At 41.2% G+C, this 26,331-nt stretch overlaps 3 protein-coding genes across 3 annotated transcripts; all 3 read right to left on the bottom strand.

The window, feature by feature from the left end:
• Positions 1–311: 311 nt before the first annotated feature.
• Positions 312–2,636, bottom strand: LOC139820819 (uncharacterized). Its single transcript, XM_071791358.1, has 3 exons — positions 2,110–2,636; positions 1,590–1,700; positions 312–1,438 (listed from the first exon to the last, which is right to left on the bottom strand). The coding sequence occupies exons 1-3, from the start codon at positions 2,298–2,300 to the stop codon at positions 1,303–1,305; spliced, it is 438 nt and encodes a 145-aa protein (XP_071647459.1). The 5' UTR covers positions 2,301–2,636; the 3' UTR covers positions 312–1,302.
• A 3,828-nt stretch (positions 2,637–6,464) lies between these two features.
• Positions 6,465–11,126, bottom strand: LOC139820903 (uncharacterized). The gene is made up of 4 exons (XM_071791487.1): positions 10,953–11,126; positions 10,026–10,210; positions 7,011–7,127; positions 6,465–6,847 (listed from the first exon to the last, which is right to left on the bottom strand). Exons 1-4 carry the CDS (start codon positions 11,124–11,126, stop codon positions 6,739–6,741), a joined length of 585 nt encoding a protein of 194 aa, XP_071647588.1. The 3' UTR covers positions 6,465–6,738.
• A 1,988-nt stretch (positions 11,127–13,114) lies between these two features.
• On the bottom strand, positions 13,115–15,459 carry LOC139820902 (uncharacterized; the record flags this gene model as incomplete). Its single annotated transcript, XM_071791486.1, has 4 exons — positions 13,115–13,785; positions 14,013–14,129; positions 14,628–14,800; positions 15,250–15,459. Coding segments are annotated over 4 exons (630 nt in total), but the record flags the coding sequence as incomplete, so codon positions are not given.
• Between the last annotated feature and the right edge of the window lie 10,872 nt (positions 15,460–26,331).

Below are 26,331 nucleotides of genomic sequence, written 5' to 3'. Positions count from 1 at the left end.
ACGGACTTCTCGTTCCTCCGGCTTTATTTAGCGAACGATTAACGGCTCAAGAGCCGAACACGTTTGCTGGGCGCGAGCGTAAAATATTGCCACCACTATTAGTGCGATTAACGTTTCCGGCTGTATTGTCTGTGTGTGTGAGTGTGTGAGTGTGCCCGAGTACCTTTGCCCGTATATACATACACATGCACTTTCGTATCTTGTAGTTGCGCTTAGAATCTGAGAGCGTTTATCATCGCTGCGGCAAGATTTTTCCTAATTGCTATTCTTTCGTTTCTATATTGATTTCCCGGCAACAATTATGCGGTAAATCGTGAGCATATTTCAGGAACTTCGCGTTTTCGAGAAAGGGAAGTTTTGTTGAATTAACTGTGAAAACGGATTATTTATAGTTCCAAGTATCTCTCTTAAGCAATAATAAAGCGATTATCTAAAACACTAAACCGAAAATGACAAATTTCGGTTAAATTAAAAAACTTATCCTATTTAATAAAATTAAAATCTATATACTTCTTTAATTAAAAAAGAATTAAAACCTCATTTTAAGTTATTAATTTAAACAGAGTTAGATTAACACACACGCTGCTAGATTTATTTCACATATATTTTTGACTTCTCAGTTTTGCCATAGGAACATACGGAATTATCAGACTAACTAATTAGTGAGCACTGAAATAGAAACTTATTTATTTACGACGGGAGGAAATTTATATTCGCCGCGACTGCCAGTGACAACACATATTCGAAATAATATAAGGCCAACAATAAAAGCATATCGGGAAGATAATTTCAAATATGAAACCAATTCCATTTTACATGTATTAGTGAACTAATAATAATAAAGCGCAGTTAATTATACTAGTGTAATGCTAAATGTACTTCATGTGTGATATAATTTGAAATTTTCAATTAAAATGCTCGCTTGGCCGGAATTGCGGCTTGTTGCATCGCAAAAGAGAAATACATACCGGAAAATTTGCATATTTTCGGAATTAGTGTCTAAATAATTGTTTAATTTGACAATATTTTCAAAAGTTATCAAATAAAAATTATACAGAAATGTACGTAGATTTAATTATTCATTTTTTTTTATAGATCCACTTTATTTCATTGTATTTTGTCGACGACTTCGAATGCGTATATTTTAGGTATTTATTCGCGCAATAATATCGGGAATATCACAGATTTTTTGCCTACAACAAAAACTGCGCTAATTAAATATAAATTCTTCTAATGGACGTTACGCTATACAGTTTATACAGAGTTTTGTTATCAATCTGACTTTTTAATCGGCTATCTCTCTCACGTCCTCTCTGTATATAAATTGTATAACAAAAATTTCAATAGCGAAAATGGACAAGGATAAACAAGCTCACAGTCACTTTTCGTTCGATACGCGACGTCATAGCAGTCGTAATTATCAGCATCCTCGAAATTCCTAAAACATACAATATTTCTAATTTTAAAAGTTATAATTTTAACAATGTGAACATATTATAATAAACTTAAAGTTAAAGTCGTTCGACAAATGCTAATATCAAAATTCATAAATGTCGATTTATTTTAAGACACGTTGAGAATATATTTACCTTAAAATAATTCGTATGGCATCCTCGATAATTGAAAATCCTGGAGGACTTAGTACCGTTTCCGCTTCACAAATTGTACGCAGAATGCATAATCGTCCGGGCAAGTTTTGACTGTAACAGATAACAACCAATGTTAATTAATTAAGTTCAACTTTATCCAAAACACGAGCAAAATTTCTGGAATGCCTGCAGGTATATATTTATCAGAAACCGTGCCCGCCATATTTAATGTACGTTCAATAATATTTAATTATAAAATCAATATTTTATATTTTAATACTTATTAATTAAATTGTAGCAGACCTTTCTTATCTACACTTTATCTTGAACATTGCCATATATGGGTTTGCTTTAATTTCAAATTTACAAAATAATTTGACAATAATAAATATTGTTCTTGCATAATTCATCGGACACTTAAAATTATACTTCAATCTTATGCTTGACCGCTTTCGGGAATTTTTAAAAGCAATTTATATAAAACGTAGTTTAAATAAAACAAAAACAATTTTCTTTTTACCTATTCAACGCTAATTCCAAATTGGCGTAGAGCTCGCGTCTATGTCGCCGTTTTAGTTTAGACGGTCTTCTGTTCAAGGCTTTCCTCAAATCTTCCTGGCTAGGTATAGGCCATATCGTATCAAATTCCAGATCTAAGTTCCAGGTTTTAGGCTCATTAAGCTGAATAGCCTTTAGAAGGCTCAGGGTCATCTAAACAGGCAATTCATATGCATCCCTCTCCATACAGAATATGAATAATAAAATTATTTTTCTAAGATTCGACAAAAGCAATTTAATCGATTTTAAATAAAAAATAAATATCTAGGGAAATATTTCCGAAGTGATAGAAACTCCTTTTTTAAAGTACATTAATAATTACAAAATAATTACAACGAGATATACCCTATATTTCCTTATACTTGCTAATAAGCAATTTCGATAAATAAAGCACAATCGCCAACGGAAAACAAAAGAAACGCGCAATTTCACATTTTATACGGTGCACGAATAAATGCGATTTTAATAGAACGTGTTCGCTTTCAGGGTGATTTCTCGTAAAAGCGCAGATTATCGCGGTAAAATGAGAAGCTCCACCCATCTAACTGATTTAACCGATCTCGACCTCCGCAGGGCAAGCGATGACACCCTCATAAAAGTCCAGCGTAACAAAAGATAACCCTCCCCCGCTCCGTGCCGCCCGTTGCGAACACCCGCGGCCGTCTGACTCACCACGAAGGCGCTTCCCTTTGGAAAAGTGAGCTCCCGTCTACGTCTGTGCGGAGTCTCTTCTGACCTTTGGCCAGCGGCACTTAAGTTGGTGTCATTACGGTGACATACCGCCTCCCCTAGGAGCAACAACGGGTCCAGGATCACGGCGAGAATCAGGACGGGCCACGGGGCTCTCATTTCTCGGAATTATCCGGGTGAAAATCGCGATTTTCCCTCCGCGCGCCGCGCGGCCTCGGGCCAGCCCTCCCGAGAGGTCACGGGACGGAGAGCATTTGCAGAAAACCCGGGAACATCCTTCGCGGTTACGTCGAAATATTGCACTCACATTGCGCGCACACGCCACGGAAGCGACTCGCCACGGGACGGCGACGCGACGGCGACCCTGTGTTTGCGCCGCGAATTGTCACGTTTGCTTCGACGAGAGACGATCTAATTCATCAACCGAATGGATATTTAAGTGACAACTTAACACCGCTATGGCGGTTATCTGCGCTTGACTTTTTAACCGCGACCTGATGGTCATTGACCGAAGCTAATACAATTTTTCAAAACGTTTGTAAAAGAATCCTATCTGATATAAAATTTTTAATAATCCTACACGTAGCTATAGATAACAGTATGAAGTAAAAGAGTGTGCTATTCGACATATTATCCCTGAAGATGTAGTTTAATTTAATCGTAATTTTATTACACAGTATTTTATCACTGTGTGCTTAAAATGAAAATTCTACCCGTGACGTACCCAGAGGTATGCAAAATATTCCCTCTGGACAGACATGTAAAATGCCATTAATTGTAGATTTCGTCTCTGCAATCGAGACATTTCTTAATGGATAACTTTTACGTATACTCCGCACGTGTGCGAGAATTGACCGCAAACGGGACGCGCTATCTATTTCGCGAACGTAAAATTGTTCCTAATGCTTAAGTCACGTATATACGTCGTAAACGCGAGTTAAATTTTTCGTAATTTTTCAGTCCGGTACGCAAACTTGTGCAGAGGACTGCTCTCGCGGTCACGATAAGGTATGCGTCCCTATCTCATACGTGAACTACATATACGTTTTGCTCTGGCATATTTTATGTCGCGGTAAGATATCTTTCCGGTGGCAACGCGCAGAATAAATTTCAGTCCTTGTCAAGTTTTAATATCCCGCTCTGTGTGTGTATATGTACGAAGCATATCTGTAAAATATATTTCAATATAAAAGAGAATATTCTAAAACTTAGGCAATTAATGCAGATATTAAAAAAAGTGAACTGAGAAATAGGTAATGGAGTGTTTCAATGAGCGTCAAGGCGGCGTAATTTGCGATTGCCTGTCTCGTTATAATCTCGCAAATTTCTTCATAAATAAAATTATTTAACGACCAAATCGATGCTGATTTCCAAGCGTTTTTGCATTCATCGCGCTCGACGCAGACAGAGAGAGAGAGAAAGAGAGAAAGAGAGAGAGAGAGAGAGAGAGAGAGAGAGAGGGAGAGAGAGAGAGAGAAAAAGGGAGAGAGTGCTCATTAATTCTCCGGGTCTCTCGTAGGCCATTAAAATCTGACAAGCTCCCCCATTGCGGAGTCCCCCGGCTTTTCCATGCTAATCTTGAAAAATCTCACGGAAAAGCGCGGCCGTTCTTTATGAAAGGTTCATCGGCTCTCCGTTTCCCTCCCTCCCCGCCGCCCAACCTTACCGCAGCCACTGCCGGCGCGCTAGCGAGAGAGAGAGAGCTTTTAAATTTCGTAAATCTCGCGAAATATATTCAGGAATGGGCTGCCTGTTTCATCCAATCCCAAGGATCCGAGTGCTCTCTGACCATCTTCGCGGCTCCAATCTGCGAGGTAATTTCATTTTGGGCTTTCGGATCTCCTCGATCTCCTCCGCTCCTGTTCCTTCTTTTTTTTCCTTTCTTTTTTTCTTCTTCGTCCAAGCACGACGCGCTGCCGGTTCCACTGCTCCGCGGCCACTCTGCGCAGTCTTACGAGAGACCGCGTGATTTATCTGGCACTTAAAATCGAGCGATCTTCCCCGGGACTGCTGGTTAATCGCCACCGCTACGTAACGCGGAGAGAAACGCCATCGTAATAAGCGTGCTAATGGATTTATAGACTCTCGCGACGGACTTTTGTGATCCTCGATGTCCTACCGACAAATGTCTGGAGCATCTCTTGTACTCGCGTTCCGCGACGCGTCTATCCTCAATAACGGTTTATTTCCTCGAGTACGTAACTTAACGTCCGCAAGTCCATTTCGCGCGAACATCCTGCGTCGTCATCAAGGAAATCAGTAGACGCGGGCTCGTCTGTTTAGCAGCTCGCAATAATAGGTCGCGTATCCGCGAAATAATACACGGCACGTTTCGCCCAGCCGCGCGCGCGCGACGGGTGTGCGCTTCCGGAGTACCGAGACATCCGTGATGCCGCCCGCGCGACATTACGGATTGCATTACGCCGTGTTTGTGCACGCGCATCGACGGGGTAAGCTATCGTATATAATACAATTCCCCCTTCTGAGAACGTCAGCTGCGTGTAGTAGCAGCGAGTTTACGTCGCGTGTCATTAGCGCGAGTCTCGTCGTCAATTCGCGAATCGTAATCCCCGAAGCTGAAGCCTCCTGCCTGCCGGAATGCTGGGACATGACGTCGCGTTGTATCACTGCGGTCGAGTCTATCCGAAACTTCGTGCGCGTCGATTACTGGCTTTCCGCAAGATTACACGAATCTATATACACACGTATTGGCGGAACATTAGTTTCTCGCTGAGGAAACATCAGCTTCAAATTACTCAAGGAAATCTGCAATTAACACTCATTGTCTCGAAGACATTTTGAGGATATCAACTCCTTATAGCATCGAAAGCGTTCGTCATAAAATTCTGAATTCAATATATCTATTCCTGATTAATTGAAGAACAAGATTTCCTTATTTATTACAATTGCAAAAACTAACAGGCTTTGTGTAAAAGTAATTTTACAATTACATTAATATCATTTAAAAATATTTGTTAAAAAGTGAATAACTTGCAACACAAAGTATACTGCAATTTGCACTTTAAAGACCCTCTCTCTCTCTCTCTCTCTCTTTCTCTCTCTCTCCACTCTGTGCTGAAAGTTCTGTTGTAATCCGAGCAATTTGGTAGTTACGAGGAAATTCCAAGAACGACGTCGACTGCATAATCCGAATTGCTGACGTCATTGTTGTCGACATTGTTGTCGATCTCATCACGTAGCGACGATTACAATTATTCGCTTTTACACCACAATATTTTACCTCCTTTTACCTCTCAACTAAAAAGACCGCGCGGCAGTTATTCGGAACGCTCTCAGTCCCAAAAGGAACATGCCTCTCTCTTTCTGCACAGCTTGCAATGCAAGTACAAGCTGTGCAGAAAGCGAGAGGTATGTCCATATAGATTATAATTTACATCAAATAAAATTCACGGCGGACGTTTTTGAAATGCATTTTGAAATATTACATCATCACGTAATTTTATACAAATTCGTTATTGCATTATGCGTTAAATTTATCTCTTCGCCATTTCGTCATTTTTCGACACAACATTATCGATAATTTCTCAGATAATTAAATAAAATTACGCCTTTAACTTCAAAAATATTAATTAAGCATTCAATATCGTTATATTTGAATAACTTAGAACTTAGAATTGCAAACTACCGCTAGTATTTTGTTACAGTTATAATCAGTTTCACAAATCTCTTTACGCTAAGATAAAACAGTACTTCAAACATATCTATTACTATTTGCTTATATAAATCTTAGTCTAAATTCCATTGCTATTTGTAGTTGTGTAATTCATGTGTAATTCAAGCGCTCTAATATTCTAGAAGGGCCGGGAAAGGGAGAGAGAGTGCTTCGTGATGGCTGCTCGTTTCACATCTGCGTAAGATGATCACGCTTGATTGCGGCAATTCAGAAGACACCTGGACACCTGGCGTGCACCTCGTCGCAATTCTCACCCAAGTGGTACGTTCGCTCGTACTCGGTCATCGGATCGATGTCGTACCATCCTCCAGGCAGACTGCAAACATTAATTCGTCGCTTTAACTAACATCCGCCAAATTGACGTTCAAGATTTTAACAATTTAACCATGGTCTTCAGTGCACAATACAACGAAGTGAAAAAATTTCAAAAATATACGGCAGTGATCTATATATATAATCTAACTTAATTCACGACTCACCTGAATATAGCGTGTAGGATCTCCTCGAGGAAGCTTCCCTTCCCGACATCCTCGCGCTTACGTCTGGCAGCCTTGCAGATCGCCTTGAGCACGCAGGCCTTACCGTCTTCTCCCTGGCTTCACGGTGGACAGAAGATGAGATACGACGGGAGAGGACGAAGGATTCGGGAGCAGCGAGGATCGTTGCTCGTTTATCATTATATCATCCTCGTTATCATTGTCGAGCTCGCCAAGAGTCGGCGGTCCATTCATTAAGTCCGCGATAATACCGGAGGGTAAAGAGGGGGGGAGGGACGCGCGTTGATATTACCGAGCACGAAACCGAGCTCCACTGCAAACCCGGGGGTGGTTTACAATGAGCCTCCTCTCCTCGTTTCTCGCCCGCACACCACACATCTGCTAAACAACCGAGCCCCGTAGTCCTTCCCCCTTCGGTCCGTGCTCTCTCTCTCTCTCTCTTTCACTCCGAGCAAATACCGGCAATTAGCCTATAGCTCCGCACAATTTGTATTAAAGCAACCGACCGCTTCAGCCATCCCCGGATTAACCCCACGACTCGACTCTTAACTGAAATTTTACTGATGTGTACGCGCGCCTGCAGTCGGCGGCAGAAAGCGTTTCGATCGAGGGTTGCCACCGTAATGAACGTGGGATACGTGTCTATCCGACGATCCGCGGAAATTAAGCAAACGCGTGGGATGTGATTTATACCGAGAAAAGAGAATTTCTCTGACGAGGTGAACGTGATCGACGAACCGGAAGTGCTGTTTTATTTTGCCCCGAATTTGACGAGACAAATCCTTCGGAATTGATATCTGAATTGCTGAAGTTCGTCGAGACGGGATCTCACTGCGAGCTTTCGTCGGCTGGACCATGATATAATTGATGAAACTTGACGATTGACGCGAGATCTAGGATTTATTGTATTTAACAAATTTCGACAGAGTTCTAACAGGAAGCTGTCGGGATAGACGGTGGATTTAGCAGATTCTTCTTACAGCTTCTGTATCTTCTGCACATGTACCGTTTTGTCAAGTAATCTTCGCTTCGACCGGATGACGGATGGAGCCACGATCTCGCGTAATCAAAATGAATAACGATCCCCTTTACTCCCGCGAATTGCTCGGCGAGGACATATCTTAAGACGCTCGGGCGACGGGCACGGAACCGCTAAACCGCGCAATCCCAACGATGAGTTTTGCTATCCGCGAAGCGAGACGTAGCGTGACGCGAAATAAAGCGTCGCAATGACACGTACGCGGCATCCTCCGAATAATGCAATTTCTCTTTTTCAGACGTAGCGAAGCGTCGAACAACAATCGCGACTCATATCTCCCCGTTGGTATGCCTATATACGTGTTTCGGCGGCGCCGCGAGAGATTCTACTTTTATTTCTTCTCTCGAATCGCAGAAACGATTCGGAACGTTTCGGCCGATTTCAAACGAGCTTCAATGTTTATACACGCACCCGTATATCATATAGTATTAGTCACAATCGCCGTGACAACTAAATTTATTTGTACGCGGCGAAGCGCGGCATCGGTACAACGTTTTGCAACGACAGACATGTCGAAAATCCGATTAAGTCAGAAATTACATCAAAATACATGTTATCAATTTCAATGGAACTGTCAGCCGATTCAATCGCGGCGCGAATATAATTGCTTCTAACAATTGCCGCGAGACCCCGGAGTGGAGCAAATTGTTTCCACTAAGCGTTCGATAAATCGAGTGCGAGCCGACGATGGTTCTTCCGCGATCACCTGTCCCTTGATTCCGACCGATCGATCATTTAATTTGTAACTTCGCTTCGTCGTCGTTGCACAAGAACGATTCAATTAACTTTTTTTTTACGCGTCGAGAGGTGATCCCGTATTAAAAGGAGCAACGAGCGAAGTGAATCTCGGCCTCGTTTTCATCGCACAAAATAGCCACGCTTGAAACAGCGCGAAGAGTTGCGATCATTGCGAGAGGCTTCTTAATCCGCCCGCTTAATGTGCTCGTATAAGCGCTCGACAACTGTGTCCGCTGTGAAACGCGGGAAACGTTGCTGCAGGAGCGGCCGAGCGAGCGCGGTTTTACGGCATTACTGCGTCGTCGGGGTCGTACCTGAATCATCGCGTCGTTTTCCCTCAAGACCATTTTCCGGCCACGAGCGACGAAAGCGCGCCGCTTAATCCGCTCGCCGCACGAATGACCGTTTAAAAGCGTTTTCCTGCCACTTCATCCTTCATCGGCCGTGAAATACATTCGTCCCGCGTGTTTCGTCCCGCGAGTTATATGGATTTACCAGGTGCAACCTCGGGTGCAACCTGGTTTATTACAGTCACGCACGCGAAGCTTTGCGAGAGTAGATTCTTAGGTTCTCCCGCGCGAGAGACGGTCGGTGTCGATTACACGTCAGCGCGGTTGCCGGGTGACGGCCCGTTTTAAACTTCCGGCACGCTATGATTTTTCCTCCGGATCGATCGCCTCTAAACGAAGAGACGTCTCGCTTTGGGAAACAGAAGCGTTTTCCGCGACGCAGATGAGAAGGCAGCTTTCCAATAACGGGGTTCGCGCGTCTATTTTTCTTCGTGAACCGGGAGAAGCGGCGAACTTGCCCGACAAGCTCGCTGAAACAAAAATCTCGTCGATAAGTCTCACCCTTCGCCCGCGTTCGATAGAATTACCATTTTTCCATCAGAACCTCCCACTTGGTGGGTGGAGGAGGACAAATCTGATCAGTAGAGAAGAATGAAATAGACTCAAGACGCGAAATAAAGTGATGAAATATTCGATTTTCCTGCCGAACGGCGAAGTATGTCGTAATCGTTGCAATAGCGATTCATATTTTTCCTCGTCGCGCGCGCGGAAGGATAAGTTTTCATTTCCCGCGTTATTGGAATAATTCGCGTGATTTCTTTTTTTTGTATACAGACCGCGCGATCGTCGGTAATTCATACGGAATGAGAGAAATGGAGAAACGCGGTCCTCCCTGCCTCCCCAATCTTTGTGTCCACCTTTCTTACTCACGTTCTCAGCATTAGCTCCACTTTACGGTACAGCTCTCTTCTGCTCCGACGATGATAAACCTCGGCTGGCTTCCCGTACAGCACGGTATTTCTATAGGGTAGTTCCCACGCCAGCCCGGCGGTAACACCAATAGTAAACATTCCTTGGGGCTTCGAAAGCGTGGTGATGGTTAGACAGTTTACAAGCTGCGTAATAATAATGAAGTAATGGAACAGTGGAAGAAAGTTAATGTCAAATTAAATTTCGTTAAATCACAAATAAGGATTAATTGCTTTTAACTGGAGAGAGAGAGAGAGAGAGAGGAGGGGAAAGAGATTATTAATTACTGATTAATTAACTCTTGTACAGTATATTAATTAATTTGCTCAAATAACAAATTATTTTAATATTATTCAGAGCGTGCGTGTTTTAATTCGGCAGCGACACGTTTCACATATTAATTTGAAACTAATTATATATATATTATGGATCAATATTCCTCCCTTTCATGAAGTTTGTTATAATTCTATGTTATTACTCTGCTTATTAGAGTCTTTTTAAACGTTACGCATAAAGGGAGTTCCGTTTCATTTAGCATATGAAACTTCCCCCGAGCTAAACCGTATCGAGAGTTTATGTTACGCCATAATATACAACTTCTCGCTACGAAACTTCCACAAGCTCGTATCGACCTGTCTGGCGCATTTCGCGCAAAAACATGAGAGAGGACGAAGATTTTATTTTAATAACGAACCCCCCCCCCCGGATTCGAAAGCGAGCGTAACAGGTGCGTTTACACTCCTCCTACAATTTTCCAAGTTTATACATTACAAATTCGCAAAACGAAAACGCGACACGAAGAGGATATAGTAATCGCGAACGGCGAGCGAAAGCGTTTTCCTTATCGAGATACGCGCGATACCGGTGTAAAATAAAAGTTTATCTTACTTGAACGTTGCTGCCTTGCGGGAACACCAGGTAATTAAATCCAACGTCTTCCAGATCTCTCCCGGATCTCTCCCGGACCGAGTCGTTCGTGAACGTCGTCGATGTTGCCGATCCGGCGAAGCGACGCGCGAAAACGCCGAGCAAAATAAAGTGGCGGAGATGATTAATCAGCATCGCGCGGGTACGAAAATTTCGTGCTCCATCGAACGGAGCTAAAGCGTTAATCCTAATGACAGAATGGGGCTTGAGTGCGTGCGACTGTTGCTTGTTTCTCGAGAACAAACGCTAACGAACTGTATCCGTCTGTGTCGAAAAGCAACGGTATTCCATTAGTGTTCTAATGACGAGTAAATGGAGAATAATTTAACTCTGTTCTTCGTCTCTCTCCGGGGAAGGTAGGAAAGTTTAAGAAAACTTTGGGTATTTTGCATAAAAACGTTGTCACGTAGATTAATTTACGCGACTGAATAATAAAATTAAGAATATGGAATATCTCTATGCAAAAGTGCATTTTGTAAGTACTTCGCGCGAACATTTTGCATATAACATTAACTATTACGTTTGTTCGCAGCTCTATCTCAATATTTTCTTTCTTCTTTTTATTAAATTTCTTTAAATCTAGCAAGACTATTTATTTGATACTTAAATCCACAATTGCCTAAATATTATTATCTAATAATATTTCACAATAATTCAATAATGTAATCAGTAGTATCAAGCAACAAGAATAATTATTAAATTAACATTTTAATTGGTTATCGATTACTAACGTAAACGATAAGCTGATTAAGCATTAACCTGATTCGAATTACTGTCAACAGAGCAACAATACATATTTTCGAAACACGATGCGACATTTTAATTTATTGCAGAGGACCGCGGCAACATACCGGAAGAGTCGTCTTCAATTTACTCGATTAACAAATATCCAACATTCCGCAGATAACAATGTACACAATTATTAACTATCCTCCTACGTTTTTAGATCTCGCGGCGCACGTTCCCGCAATAATTTAATTATCTTTCGGATAAATTTCCGGCTAAAATAACTATAAACACTAAACCGAGCGCGCGGCATATTATCGAATCAGATGCATACCAGCAATCTAATTTGGGCCGCGAATGTATTACCTGTATCGCGAAATTATATCGAGCGCGATGTGCAACAAAAGCGGAATACGCGCGTGAATGTAATCTAAATGCGGTTATAACTGTGTATAACCGAGTTGAGCTAAAAATTTCACGCTGAAATTACCTGATTAACAATTTCCATGATGATGACAATTATTACTTTTACGCGCGGTACTTTGACGCGTTACAACCGGGCGAGTCATTGTCTCAGGATTTTCCGGTTGTTAGTTACGAGTACTACGTCAAGTGGACGCTGGGCCACCTTGTTAAACATCGTTAATAAACAAGCTTACAGTTGCGCGGCAGAATTTCATCAAGTAAATACAATTATGTGCTTACATTTGCGACTAGTTTGCCGCGTTCGCACGTGACAAATACCGACGAACGGAACGCGAGGACTGAGTGTGCTCGCATGAGGAATGCAAAATGTTCGCCGAACGCATATCGATTAGACGTTCGTTACAATACGAAGATATATTTGGCATATTTTATTTCCATTGAAAAGGAGAGAAAAAAAAACGAGCGAGAGAATCAACCGTCGGACGCTCCGTCCGGAGCACTCTACAGAAATGAACCATAAATCGACGAGAGCCCGGGCGACGGTTTTATTAATGCAAAACGTCGTGAAATTATTCGAAACCGCGCCGAAATGAATTACACGTTGCGGAAGTAATGTAATGACCGATATAGAATATTCATGGGTCGAAAGCCTCGCGCGAAACTTTCTGAATTTAATCCCGGAATCGTCGTTGATGTTAAATAATCGCTTATTGTCGCGACCCTTCAACGTGCAGGGCGGCTGGCGAAAAATGCTGTATTGTTATTAAAAACCGCGTAAATACTTGCGACATATACTTGCATACTTGATTAATGCGAATGTAAAAATTCGTGTAAAAATAGAATGTGGAATGTGAAAAAAAGCGAACGGCTTATCGATTATATATTTCATATTAGCTTTATACATATATTATATTATGTTTTTATTATGTATATTTATATTATATATATTATGATTTTGTAATTATCTGAGTTATTATAAAACAATTTTGTACGTATGCAATAAAGTTATTATTAATAAAGATTTTTTTTTACCTAACTAGCTATCTTTTTTCTTAATTACAATCGTTACGAGTGTCACTTATTGTCGTGTGTTACTAACACAACGGCAAATATGTACGTGACAGGTAGATAAAATAAAACTAAAATTGACATATACTTAATTAATACGTTAAGCTAAAGATATTTTACAAATAATTTTTTTTTAACAAATAGACATAAACTCAAATCTTATACGAATATAACGTTGCACGAACTTATCTCTCTGCACGCAGCTAAGTCTCTTCTCATTCAATAAAGAACGGCGACCGTTTTATCAGTCGTCAGTCTGACACGTCGCGGAATGAGGGCGCGAAGCCACCGAAACGTCAGGCAGAAAAATCGCCGCGGAACAGGCCGGCTGCCAGAAAAACTTCGCCGCGGCGGCTTCGCGGCAAGTTTCCCATCAGATTTGCGTTTCCGCAGTTCGTAGAACAGCGCGATGAAAGGTCTGTCGCAGCTTCTGCCGCAGCAGCTTCAAAAGTCCACGTCGTAAATGGAGTGCCGACACGTGGGATACAACCGTTCGCAGTTTCCGCCCGCCTCGTATGCGCGATCGTAAGCGCGGTCCCCGGATCGCTCGAATCTGGCACCGTCCCTTGGCAATCTGCGAACAGAATATCGTTCATCGCCGAGCGATGATCCCCTCTGAATTCTGTTCTGTACATTTCCGCAGTTTCGTTCTCCGCGCGATTAACTTAAACTCGCGTTTCATTTCTTATAATTAAAGTGTAATGGATGCAATGGTTGAAATTAAAATTCGAGAGGAGCTTCGCTGTTCTCGGAAAGAACGAATTCGATGCTTTTGAAAGAAATCGGAGTCTCTTTACTTACGTGAAAATTGCGTGGAGGAGCTCTTGGACGAAGGATCCCGTACCTATCCGGGAAGGATCTCGCTGGCCTGCCTCGCAGAGTGCCCTCATCACGCAGGATCTGCCGTCGAAGCCGGCGCTGCCGATGAAGTTTAATTTAAAAGCATAAACTTTGACGACGGCTCGGCTTACGCGCGAGAAAACACAATTACGCTCGAGACAATCCCGTTCCGCGATCGCCGTTAAAGGTAATTATACGTTCTTATAACGCGTAACAGCCGCGAGTCGCGTAAAGCGTCGAGAATGCAGATATTATCCGAGCCGTGTCGCGATTTACGTTCGTCATAAAATTAACAATAAGTCGTTTTTCTAACCGGTAAACTTACCGCATCGATATTCGCGCCGTTTCGATGAATAAATTTCCACAATTGGTCTATATTTCCACAATGGTTCGTTGCAGACAACGTGCGTAATAATTTGCATTTACATTTTTATCTGGTCGAAAGGGGGAAGGAAGGAATAAATTTTTTTCATGTTCGAAACTGTTTCAGACATATTCAGCCGCGATGTCTCGTCAACCCGAATACACGCTGAAAGATCGGTTGAAAAATGCGGAATAACGGCACGACGCACTCACGATTGCAAGAAAGCTTCCATTTTCGGATATACGACGCTCCGGCTTCTACGGTGAAGCAAATTCGATATCTTTGAGTCGACCTTACTCGGAAGTTCCCAGGCTAAGGCAGCTGTCAGTCCCAGCACCAAATCACCGTCTCGGCCGTACGCTCCGATAGTCAGACAATACACTAACTGGAAAATACACGAAACATCCGCGTGCAAATTCAGTTTTCCGCGTAAATTTCGCAGACCTGCAAGGCGGGCACGAGCGGGCGGCGCTTTACTTTTCTACTTTATCCGTGTACCGAAATCTGGGGGAGGCGATAAAATTTCGAAGATATACAAAACGTTTGCCAAGTACATGGCCGAATTTACGTGACGACTGTTTGATTTTTTTACACAGTGCTCTAATGCAATCTTGTTTGAAATGCAAGCTAACAAACTCCTGCATTGTGGAGAAACGTTCTTAAATATTAATTCAAAACGGGAATTGTTTAATGTCACACTGTATATACATATATTGTAGAATTTATACGTTAAAAACATTTTATAAATGAGAATTATCGGAACAATCCTCGAATTACTGAAAAGAAATCGATACTAAACATGTCCTTTTTCAAGCATTACTTAAACATATTTACCTGAAAATTACTACCGTGCGGAAAAATCAAGTACCTCTTAGGCCGCGACAAGATTCTGGGCGTGACATCGACTCCCGTTGCGTTCTCATGAACGATCGTCGAGCCGGCGAAGAAAATCAACCAATTCAAGCATCCGACAAGAAAAGAAAGCCGGTGGTCTGACATACCTTTCACACCTTTCACACGGCAAAGCGGTAACGTTTTCTCGGATCATATGTGATCACCTACGGAAAGCGGAGTATCGAAGTCACAAAAGAACGAAAATCCCGAAACCTGAGACGATTTTCCGTCAACGAGAAAACACAAAGCTTTACGTGATAAAGTTCCGTTGCAAACTTACAAAAACTGATATCGCAGGTGAACCGAGCTCTTTTACCGCGCGTTAATTAATAACAAAAATCACACGTGATTAAAATTAATGAGATTCGATATATACGTTTCGTCGTCGATCGACGTCAGCGGTTTATCACAGATAGCCGTCGTTATACTAGCGATCGCGATCAGCGGACGATAAGTACGAAGATTTTGACAGGCGATTCCCGTTAACGGTAAACATCGCGTGCTCTTCCGCGATTTAACGGACTCGCGTCCGCATCCCGATGATTCCTTGGCCAAACGGAGCAGTCGTCTATTTGTACGGCGTGTTATTCACTCGTGCGCCGTTTAAACACAGCTTCGCGAGAACCGGGAACAGAGACGTTACCGTTCCCGGTTATTACCGCCACGGAGCGCGCGGTTTCCGCGGTACATTTTTTCCCCGTTTACAGCACGCGCCTTAATGGCAAGGCAAACGAGCGTAAACACGGCATCGCTGTTGGAAAGAAAGCGAGGCATTTGTACCTAAGTACCCTTGAATCGGAGCATTGAACCGAAATGTACGCAACACAATGAGGAGCGGTAAATATAAATGTAATTTGCATAAGTAACTGTAAAAAAAAAATTATGAAGATTATTCTAAATAAATACATAAGTCTCTTCCTTACAAACGGATTAACAATCTTGATATCAATTTAATCTGACAGAGGACGAAGCTCAACCACTACAAGATTAATCTAATGGTAAAGCGTGATATAGAATGATTAATTTTAATGGGAAGTCTCAGACTATCCGATAGCGCAATCGATATTCCGTCCTTTTAAAGCACTCGTATTGATTATAATCGATATCGAGAAACATTAGAGCAATATACGCCTGTATTTTTAATTTAATTGCCTCAAAATCATTACAGTTGAATTTAGTAGTAAATTTTCTGATTATACTGATAGAATAATTCAAATACAAATATGAAACAATTTTAACAAAATTGTTAGAACTATTCATTGAATAATCGTTCGTGTAGCTCAAGTTTATAGCCACTTAGCGGCCCAAACTCCGAATCTGAGTCACGAAATATTCAGGCATTTATTTACAATAATATATAGTAAAATATTAAATAAAAATTGCGCTTATATATATTGTGCGAAGCACTCGAAAATTGCTATCGAGAAATATCCCAAAAACGTATAATTTCAATTTATATAAATTTAATTTTGAACTGCTAAAATAATTACTGATGTTGAAGTTAATAATAGTTTTCTGACAGTGGCGCAGACATCAATTTGATCCTAAATGTGAGACTCTATCAATACAATACATCTTTAACTATTTTAATATAAATTAAATCAAATTCAATTTATACAAATCAAATTGCTATAAAGTTAGATTCGCGTATGTTTCTACTCTTCTTTTAAAATCTCTCATCTCTATCACTTTTATACGAAAGAGGAAATTAACTCTTAGGATGTAAATTAAATTAACGTATAGGTAATAAATTATGGCACAAAAAGAATAAGATTGTAATTAAGTGAAAAATTAACATCGTTTTTACGTCATATCTATTTAGCGAATGAGTTTCACTTTCCAATCGTATCACTCTGTAAGCAATTACAAAAATTGCAAAGCATGTTGCATCTCGATTCTTGAGGCATGTTTACCAGTCGGCAGTATTGCTCGACTGTTTCATGTGTATGTACACCGTTGAGAACTTTTATCCCGAGGTAAAATGCAGAGCACCGTGCAAATCCCCGCGCGGATACAACTCTGCAAATTGTGTCCGCAATTAAGAAAGTACGGAAGGAAAGTCAATAATTAGTCTACGCTCTTAAAGTTCCCGAAGATTCCTCGATTCCTCCTTAAATACTTCATTAATTAAGGACTCGAATATTTAATCGGCTGATAGAAGAACGATACATTGTGGGACTTCCCGCAAAAGAAAGCTTTGAAATGATCGAACTATTAACGGATTATTGTTAGAATCAGAAATTATAATTTATCTCATTAAATTTCTTGTACATTTTACGCACATTTATTAAAGCGTAATTAAAGAAAGAAACAATAAAAATTCTCTGAGATATATTTTTATGTTTGAAAGAAACTTTGCCCCTCAACGTTTATAATTGAAACAGTGCATATTTATCTGTCTTCAAATTCATTATTTAGTTGTACGTTAAAAATTGTACGTTACAAAATACATACATAATAAATTAAAATGATGCTTTGAAATGTTGAAAATATATTCTGGGAAATTTTAATTAATTCCTTCTTGATTAAAAATGTATCTCTTATTGTCCTCTTGTACAATTATCAATGGAGCATATATACAAACAGGGATTTATGATGCAAAATATCGCGTCGGGATAAACAGGCGAGACGAGCAGCAGAGGAATTATCATTTAATTCCGCTTGAGATTTTCCGGTCTATTTCGCCGTCAATTTCACCCTCTATGCTCTTCGTCATTTCCGGCGAGCTGCCGGAATTCATCAGCAAGCCTCCCTCGCGTATATTCGTCACGGCCGAATTTTTTTGTGCTCCGACCTCCGTCGTCGCGCACATAATGCCAAAACCGAGCTAACCGTGTTCCTCTGTTTTTTCTTCGCCGACCCCTGTGTGGGTGTCCCCGTTGCGGCGGAGGTGCGCGGCGCCGGTTCGTTAATTGCATACGGGAGTTGCGCGCGCGGCCCGGCCGGTTTTCCAACAAGAAAACCGTAGAGCATTCTAAATTAATGCTTTTCGTTAACGCGCGGTCCACCGGGATCCGCCAGACGCAATTATATCGCGTTTCCCGCTGGAATGTGCGACAATCCCGGCGACGGCTGCCCGCTGGGATAACGCGCGGAGACAAGCACGAGCGATTTAAGAGAACGCGAGGGAGAAGAAGGGGCGTGTGGGGGATGCTCGATGCGCATTGTCTCGCGCGTGCCAGTCCGCGATTATCGCTCGTCGGAACTCGGAACAATCGCAGATTGATTTTACACGAGGTCGTCGAATCCCACCGGGCTGCCGAGCGCGAACGAGACCGGCCCGCGAGGGGGATAGACGTGAATAAAACGCACTTGATACGTATACATAATGGAAGCCACCGCGATTGTGGCACGCAAACTGCCGCGGAGGGGCGCAAAGAGGAAGAAATTCCTTTATCGCCTCCCCCTTATCGATCCCCAACACGTTGTGTCGATGATACTTTCAACGGAGTATTTTATCGCCGCACGCGACCGTCTCGTCCTGTAATGTCAACATTATCTGTGGCAATCTTTTTCAATTTTTTTCCTCTCTTTTTTCCCATTTGAAGGAATCAGCCATTTTCGAAAACCCTTTCGAGATACCTTCGCAGCTCTGACAATTTTCCACACAGTTATTGTTGCGGAAAAAAAAGGAATTTGGATGGTCCTCCCATTGGGAAAGTTACTACAATTCTCCCGATATTTCGTTACACATAAAATAAGTAGAAACATAAGACACGCCCAGGGGAGTTATATGTTACATCTGCCATGTGTTTTAAGCTATTGATTGATTTATAATAAAAGTTTCGGCGCTCCACTTCTCGATATCTCTTTATTACCTGTACCGTTCGATTATCCTCGTTAACGTTCGCTCAAAAATAATTATCGGGGAAAAAAATTAAGCGAGGAATTCCTCGCGATATAAAAAGCAGCCCGGTACGCGAAATTAACAATTCATATTCTCGATCGTTAAAATTTGCGCCGGTAGATTCACCTTTGACGTCCTTGTTTCAATATATACCACGAGAGGCGAAGCTCGAAATAATTACATCGCGAATTCATTTACGTGCTAATAAAGCGGTCTTATTGCAAGGCCATATTCGCTTGTAATGAAATAGACTGTGTCACGGGACCTATCGTGGGGCAACAATGCACCGCAATTAAAAAAATGCATTTACAGGAGAAGTCTCCTTGTTACCAGCACACAATTTCATAAAAGCAATGCAACAAAGAAACGTACTTTAAACGAAACATTTTTCACGTAATTATATGGGACATAAAAATAAAGCAATTTTTGGAGTCAAATATGTACGTCGGTTACATTAAGTCAAGATACTAATTAAGAATTTTACAAATCGTATGTAATAAAATATAGACGGTAGAAATAGAATAGACTTGAATAATATTAATTTCAAATTCAAGAAAATTTCAAACCTGATTTCTCTTTAAATAATTTTCATCGCGTTAGGTTTATCGCGCCGGAGAATTAGATACTGCGAGTTTGGCTCATTAGCGTAATTGTAACGACGGTGATTGTAGCTTGACTCTTGAATAATATGTGTTTGCGCTGGCAAATGGCGGACGCAAAGTGGGGCATTTTTTTAATTGTCAGATAGTCGCGCGATAGTCCGAATTAATGCTTTTCGCTGGAACCGGACCAGCGCGGCCCGCGAGTAGCAATTATAATCGTCCTGTCGCAGGATATGACAAGCGGAGACGAACGATACGAGAGAAAGCGAGAGAGAAAAGAAATAATGCGCGAAACGAGAACATTTTTTTTGCGGCAGCTATTACGAAGACAAATTAATAACGCCGGAGGCCGTATATAACGCCCGGTAGAAATATCCTTTCGCTCATTTTTTGTATACACGCTTCGTCCCCTTCCGAGCCTTCTCCTTTCTGGTCTTTTAGCCAAACGTATATTTTTACTACATTTAGTCGGCTGACGTGCCACCATATTTTACTACTTACCGTGTCTGGTTTCCCGGAATAATTCGAGTACGGTTTTGCTGCATGACAAATGTTTCATTAACCGCTGTCATTTCTCATAATGCCGTCCAGTGATAACTACAGGAACAATCGGATCGTGGGAGTGAGGTAGGTCCTCGAGCGTTCTTGCAACACCCGTATTTATTCCAATATGAAAAATGGAATCTGCTACAAAGACCGCTAACTTTTAACCGTTGACATGACATTTCTCATGTCACGTTGAATATATAGCTGTATTTTTACTTCATTCGTTTTCAATAAACACATTTATTTACAACATTGTCACTAGCAACATTTCATCATTTGTAATAAGCTAATCTTCTCGCCATGTCGAAAAAAAAATCAGCAGTTCGGTCTTCTTTATTAATGATACAAAAAAATATACTTTGTAAGGATTATTATTTTTATTAATGTGCAATAATTTTAGCAATGTTATACTGCGTTTGATGCATAATTTGTCTCAAGTAATCAAATAATTACTCGGTGACTTACTCTCTAATTGTAAGATACTTCAGTGTGCTAGCTCTCTGTAAAACTATTAAATCCGACTAACTGCAGAGGGCAATTTGTGGTATGATATTCACAGAACAGCGGATCTTCGTGCCAAGTGCGATTATTAATATACGACCTGAAAGCAAGAGTAATTAACATACTGATATGTAAGTCATATTAATATTTCGGTACTCACTCTGCAAGTAGCTTTAATATTTTCCCTATAACGCCGTCCTTCCGCTTCACGTATTGTAACCCCTGACAGATGTTCTTCAGCAAGCAGGAACGGCCATCGAAGCCATGACTGAAATAATAAAATAATACGTCTAATTAAAATCAATAAATTGTAATCAATATGATACTGAAATAAACGTTACTTCTATATTTCTCAATAATATCAAAAATAATAATAATTAACGGATTAATGAGAAACCTAATAATCGTCATAAAATCGTTCAACGAAATAATGAAGAAATATTATCGGAAATTATTGCAAAGTTGCATTTATTCCATCAGCGTCCTTAATTATCCTAATCGTAATTATTGCTTGGAAATTGCGCGAAGCATCTGCATGCGTAAGTCGATCTCGATATAAAACGTTGGAAAAGGATGTTGTCCACGAAACTGCGGCCAAAAACTGTGGAAATGGTCGTACCGACGACGGCATTGCGTCGTTGGCTATTCGATCTTCGCGATGGCGGAAGTCCTCGGTCAGCCAGCCAGAAATCCACCCGCATCATTCTGGTTCCAACTCTGCTCGACCAATTCTGAACCGTCCCTCGCTATCTTCTACATTCGCTTCCCGACATGCTGCCGCCGTCTTACCCGTTTCCACGCGATCGTTGCTGCCGTTTCTGCATTATGCAGCGCAACTGTTGCAGTATTTATTTATTACCCTGTTTTTTTATTACCTTTCGTACACGAGTTCGGCGCATTTGTGAATGTCTGGAACGGACCGGACGTTTCGAGGCCCACCGGTAGTCGGCAGTTCCCATGCCGCCTTAAAACCCGCTGCGTGCGCGAAGATTGTCGTGTAAGGCAGAGTGTTTATCTTGTAGTTTAGCCGATACTGAAAAAGATCATTTAATTTACCCCAGAATTAATTTATAGTTTTAAACAAACACGAGCCCAATAAACAAATCTAAGTGCTTGCGTGGAATTCTCACCTACATTAAAAGACGTAAAATGTATCCTGAATATACATATTCCAGACATTTTAGTACAGCTTGATGTGAATTTAACAATTTGTATATTCAAATAAATCAAAAAGAGATAAAAAAGATTACTTATTTAACATATAGCTATTCAAATGTTCAGAGCTCTTAGTTCTAGTCGCGCGATCTAGATCTTGATTTCGTTACTTCAGCTGTTCAATCACGTGTGAGCGTGAGCGAAATAATTTTACGTGGATTCTGCATTCCGCGTGTGCAAGGAGAACCTTCCCATCAGAACCTGCGAGAACAGGGATCGAGGTGGGAGGAATGTGAAATCGCGTGGAATTTTACCTGTAACTTTCTCACGGAATCCCGAAATCATAAGTTCGTATCAAAGGATCTCTCGCGAGCGCGTATGAAATCGCCGTAATCTTCATAAAGGAACTTCGTGAATTTTCGATCAAGCCGTTCAATTCCCCGGCGCGGTTATAGAACGGGAATCGCCCGGGCGATTTTCGTCTTATCCGAATTACTGTTGCGAATTATTCCGCTATCTGCGTGTGAAAACGGGAGGGTTCGCGCGAACGTTACCGGTGACTCTCTCGCGTCGCGAAAGAGCGAATTATTTTCCACCCTCCGTCGCGGGACCATCCTTCTGATGTGATCAAATCTTTATGTTCGGCCATAAATAACGAGACACTTATCGTAAAACTGCGTCACCGCGCTGTGATTTTCCCCCGAGTTATTCCCCCCATTACTCGCGCGAGCAATACCACGAGAAGTTCGCGTCACTCGCGTCGATCTTTGATCTTTCGTAAACAAGTTCTCGGATAGCAATTTGTACGCATTCGTAAAACGTTAAATAAAGATATTGGAAAGATCGTCAGAGACTTAATAAGCTTTCTCATAACGTAACATGACGTTTCTTCTGCCTTGTTCCTATTCTTCTATTCTAATATGATTGAATATTTAGAGAATTGGCACTTTATATATGTCATAATTACACAAACAATTAAATTTAGATTAGATTTGAAAAACATAGATGACAAAATTAATCTTATGCAATTATCTGGCTGGATTGTCTAACAATAATGCTCGATTATTCACCGGTACGTCTACCCCGCGTCTAAATCGCGGCGCTTGATTTCCGGCGTTTTCCTCTTTGCAAGAAACCGCCGCGAATAGAATGGCGAGGCAGAACGGTGTCGGTTTCGCGGTGCCTATTAACCGTGGGAATCGGCCGTGCAGGGTATTGCTCACGGTGTAAATGCGACAGAAGGATGGTGTCGTCTGGATCTGGCAAGCCGTTTGTCAGTGTCCCGCCACCTTACCGCGTTGTAGCCATCCCCCGTTTCTTAGCGACCGAAAATACGATAAGGCAATCGGATTTATGCGCAGCTCGCCAGACAGAGACCGCCAAGACGAAGTCTGTATATGTGCACTGGATCGTTGCATGGTGCATAATTTTCCGGCTGCGTTCAAAACGCGTGCAAAACGCTTGCGGGGAGGCAGATAAGAAACTCGTACAGAACGTAATTTTGCGTATCCCTCTGTTCGCCGGCATGCACAAAATTTTTAATTAAAAGATTAAACGTTGATGCATAAAAATTGTAATATAAATTTGAACTTAATTATATTATCAAATCAGTAAGTGTTCATTGATGTATTTATTATAATAAACATATAAACAAATTAAATTTTTTCTTTTAGACTTATTATACTTATTATATACTAATTTTAGATTAATTAAGCTAATTACAGCTAATAAATTTAAGCTTTCAATTTTCCTACAATAGTACATGATTATTTCATAACGATATTAAAGCGGTTTTAAAGATAATGAGGTATGAGTAATGTTACGCAAACACCGATAAAAATAATCTGTTAAATATGTATGTTTCTATAATGTGATGTATGTAGAAGGGATATAACGAGACAACGTTGATTCATGCATATTGATTCTAAGCTCTGTTCCCGTCCTGTACGTTGGATAATGTACATGGTAAACACGGCGTGTATCATCGATACTGTGGTGTACCTCGTAATAAGTGCGCTAGATTACAAGTTGTGTAATTCTTCTGTCAGAAAGGATAGCTCGCGAACGCTAAAGTCTCAGAGACACACCTGCTTCTTTCTTCGAAAAAAAGATCGAGTTACCAATGCGAGGGCATCATAATGTGTCTATTTTTTTAGAAATAGATATGTTTTAAATAGGATTAAAGTCAGCACATTAACATAAATGTAAGCGCGGCGCACTTTTAACAGTAAATCGATACAATCTTTAGAAAATTAACAATAATCTGTAATATTTGTATTTTGCAATTTTTAATTGTTTAATCAACTATGTTAATAATATGTGAGCGAATTGCACGTGTCTCAATCTTGTTTCCCGCAGGCTGAAAAATACACATTTATTGGCAATTATTGATTCCGATATAATTGTGTAATTTATCCAATCTGCATAACGTATATAAATATCGGGTATAAAATTCAAATTAATTTATACTCGAAATCAGCCTCAAATTAAATAAATATCGAGTAAAATTCAATTTAAATTCGGAACGAACCGTTTGATTAATTTCGTGAAAAAGCGTTATGGCGTATCCTTTAATTTACCTTAACGATAATGCCGAGCATAAAGTTGCCGGCTTGTCAGATCCAGCTGCTTCGTAATAATGCCGTTTTCCCTCCGAATAACCAACAACCATGACGCATCGGTCCTAACGCGACACACTCCGAGTACACCAAAAATTGATGCGACTCCGTGTGTTAAAGCATTTGTCGCACCTGGTGTATGTACTTACGTCGCGAAGAGAGCGTATAGCTTCATCCCGTATTAATGCCTCGCGCTACATCGTGTTTCAAAATATGCTCCCTCCCCCCCCCCATCCGCGACTTCGTGCCTTTTAAAGCGAAAATACGGGCAGCTCCGATCGGTTTACATTACAGCCGGTCTCGTGTAGGTATGGCGCATAAATTCACCCTCGCGCGTTACAGCGCGGCGCGCCGGAGGCTGCATAAACAGTGCCGTCTATGCACCGGCACGGGGGATGATACGGGGGGATATGGTTATACAACATTGATTCTTACGGCTTTTTACGATCCGCCCGGAACGGCGCGGAACCATTTGCCCATTCGCCATTGACGCGCATTCCTTTAATACGTCGAAATTGCGAGCGATGCATTTTTTTTTTCACGAATGTATGGATTTCCATCTATTTTACATATCCCATATTCCCTTCAGCCTGAGATAGGATTAATTCGTATTTTCGTTAATATCTGCTGGACACACACTCGTGCACACATATATCACAATTCATTACATTCCATACATCGTAATAACCGATCTTGATAAAATTTATTCGCGAAATACTGCCTGTCTATTTCCAAACGCGATTGTAATAATTTGAAATTATACGATTTGATCGAAAATTATGTTACGACTGATTTGTAAGATATAACCGACGGTCACAAAACTGAGTCCTCATAACTCGCAATTGTAGATTTCTTCTTATTTCTTGTGTGTACGTTGTGTACACCGTACGCTTCGAGGACCGTTTTTTCTCTCTTTTCCGTATCAGCAAGAAATAAATTCCGTTCCTATCTCAACTTTCAATACGAAGAATTCATTTGGGAATACGCAGCAGAGAGCACGTCGATGCGAGAAGTTTCGAAAACTGCTGCTTATATCCACGGCTGTCAAAAATAAACCTACATTACGTGGTTCAACGTGCAACTTTAGTCTCAGAGGCGTCATGTAGCACGGGCACCTAGTAGCTTCGGGAAAAGATAAGATATATATCCGCGTTACGCGTTCGACGAAGCGCTGGACGCGAAATCGTATAAATTACGGTAGGGTGTTTTCATAACATGCCTCGTATCCGCGCGCGCAGCTGTTTCGCGAAAGAGAGAGAGAGAGAGAGAGAGAGGCCGGAAAAAAAAGCACGGCAGCCTTTTTCAGCATTTGAATATTGGAGTATCACGAGGCGACCGGTTCGCGGCGAGAGAACGATTCCGAAATCGGCGGAAAAACCGAAACCAGCCGGAGCCAATTACTGGACGCGCGCGACGGAATTCGCGTAAAATAAAAAAGAAAAAAATTCCGCGAATTTCTCACGAACGGTGCATTCTCGCGTAATGAGAATGTAATTAATCGTGAATGATATGTATGTGTGTCTGTCGCCCAGATTTCCGTCGCGCGCATCAAGGGCGCAAAATATTCCCGATGGCATTCTTCGCAATGAAATTTAACGATCGCCAGCGATATTCGCGCGATATATGTATTTTATCACGGGATATTTTTTGTTGGAAACGCGCGCGCGCGCGCGTTTCAATCAAACGCGTAGAAACATCCGTTCTACGCACGGTAGAATTTCAATTTAGCTCATAGAAGGTCAAAGCAAAACAA

The sequence above is a fragment of the Temnothorax longispinosus genome, chromosome 10 (genome assembly GCF_030848805.1).
Source record: "Temnothorax longispinosus isolate EJ_2023e chromosome 10, Tlon_JGU_v1, whole genome shotgun sequence".
NCBI lineage: Eukaryota > Metazoa > Arthropoda > Insecta > Hymenoptera > Formicidae > Temnothorax > Temnothorax longispinosus.
Note: the sequence above shows the minus strand (reverse complement) of the source record. Positions and strands in the feature narration are given on the sequence as shown.

Coding starts and splice junctions, on each gene's coding strand:
- LOC139820819 (XM_071791358.1), bottom strand. CDS start 2,300: ATGACCCTGAGCCTTCTAAAGGCTATTCAGCTTAATGAGCCTAAAACC. Junction 1,701..2,109: donor TTGGAATTAGCGTTGAATAG/GTAAAAAGAAAA, acceptor TATCTGTTACAG/TCAAAACTTGCCCGGACGAT. Junction 1,439..1,589: donor GCCATACGAATTATTTTAAG/GTAAATATATTC, acceptor TGTATGTTTTAG/GAATTTCGAGGATGCTGATA.
- LOC139820903 (XM_071791487.1), bottom strand. CDS start 11,126: ATGCTGATTAATCATCTCCGCCACTTTATTTTGCTCGGCGTTTTCGCG. Junction 10,211..10,952: donor CGCAAGGCAGCAACGTTCAA/GTAAGATAAACT, acceptor ATTATTACGCAG/CTTGTAAACTGTCTAACCAT. Junction 6,848..7,010: donor ATCCTACACGCTATATTCAG/GTGAGTCGTGAA, acceptor TAATGTTTGCAG/TCTGCCTGGAGGATGGTACG.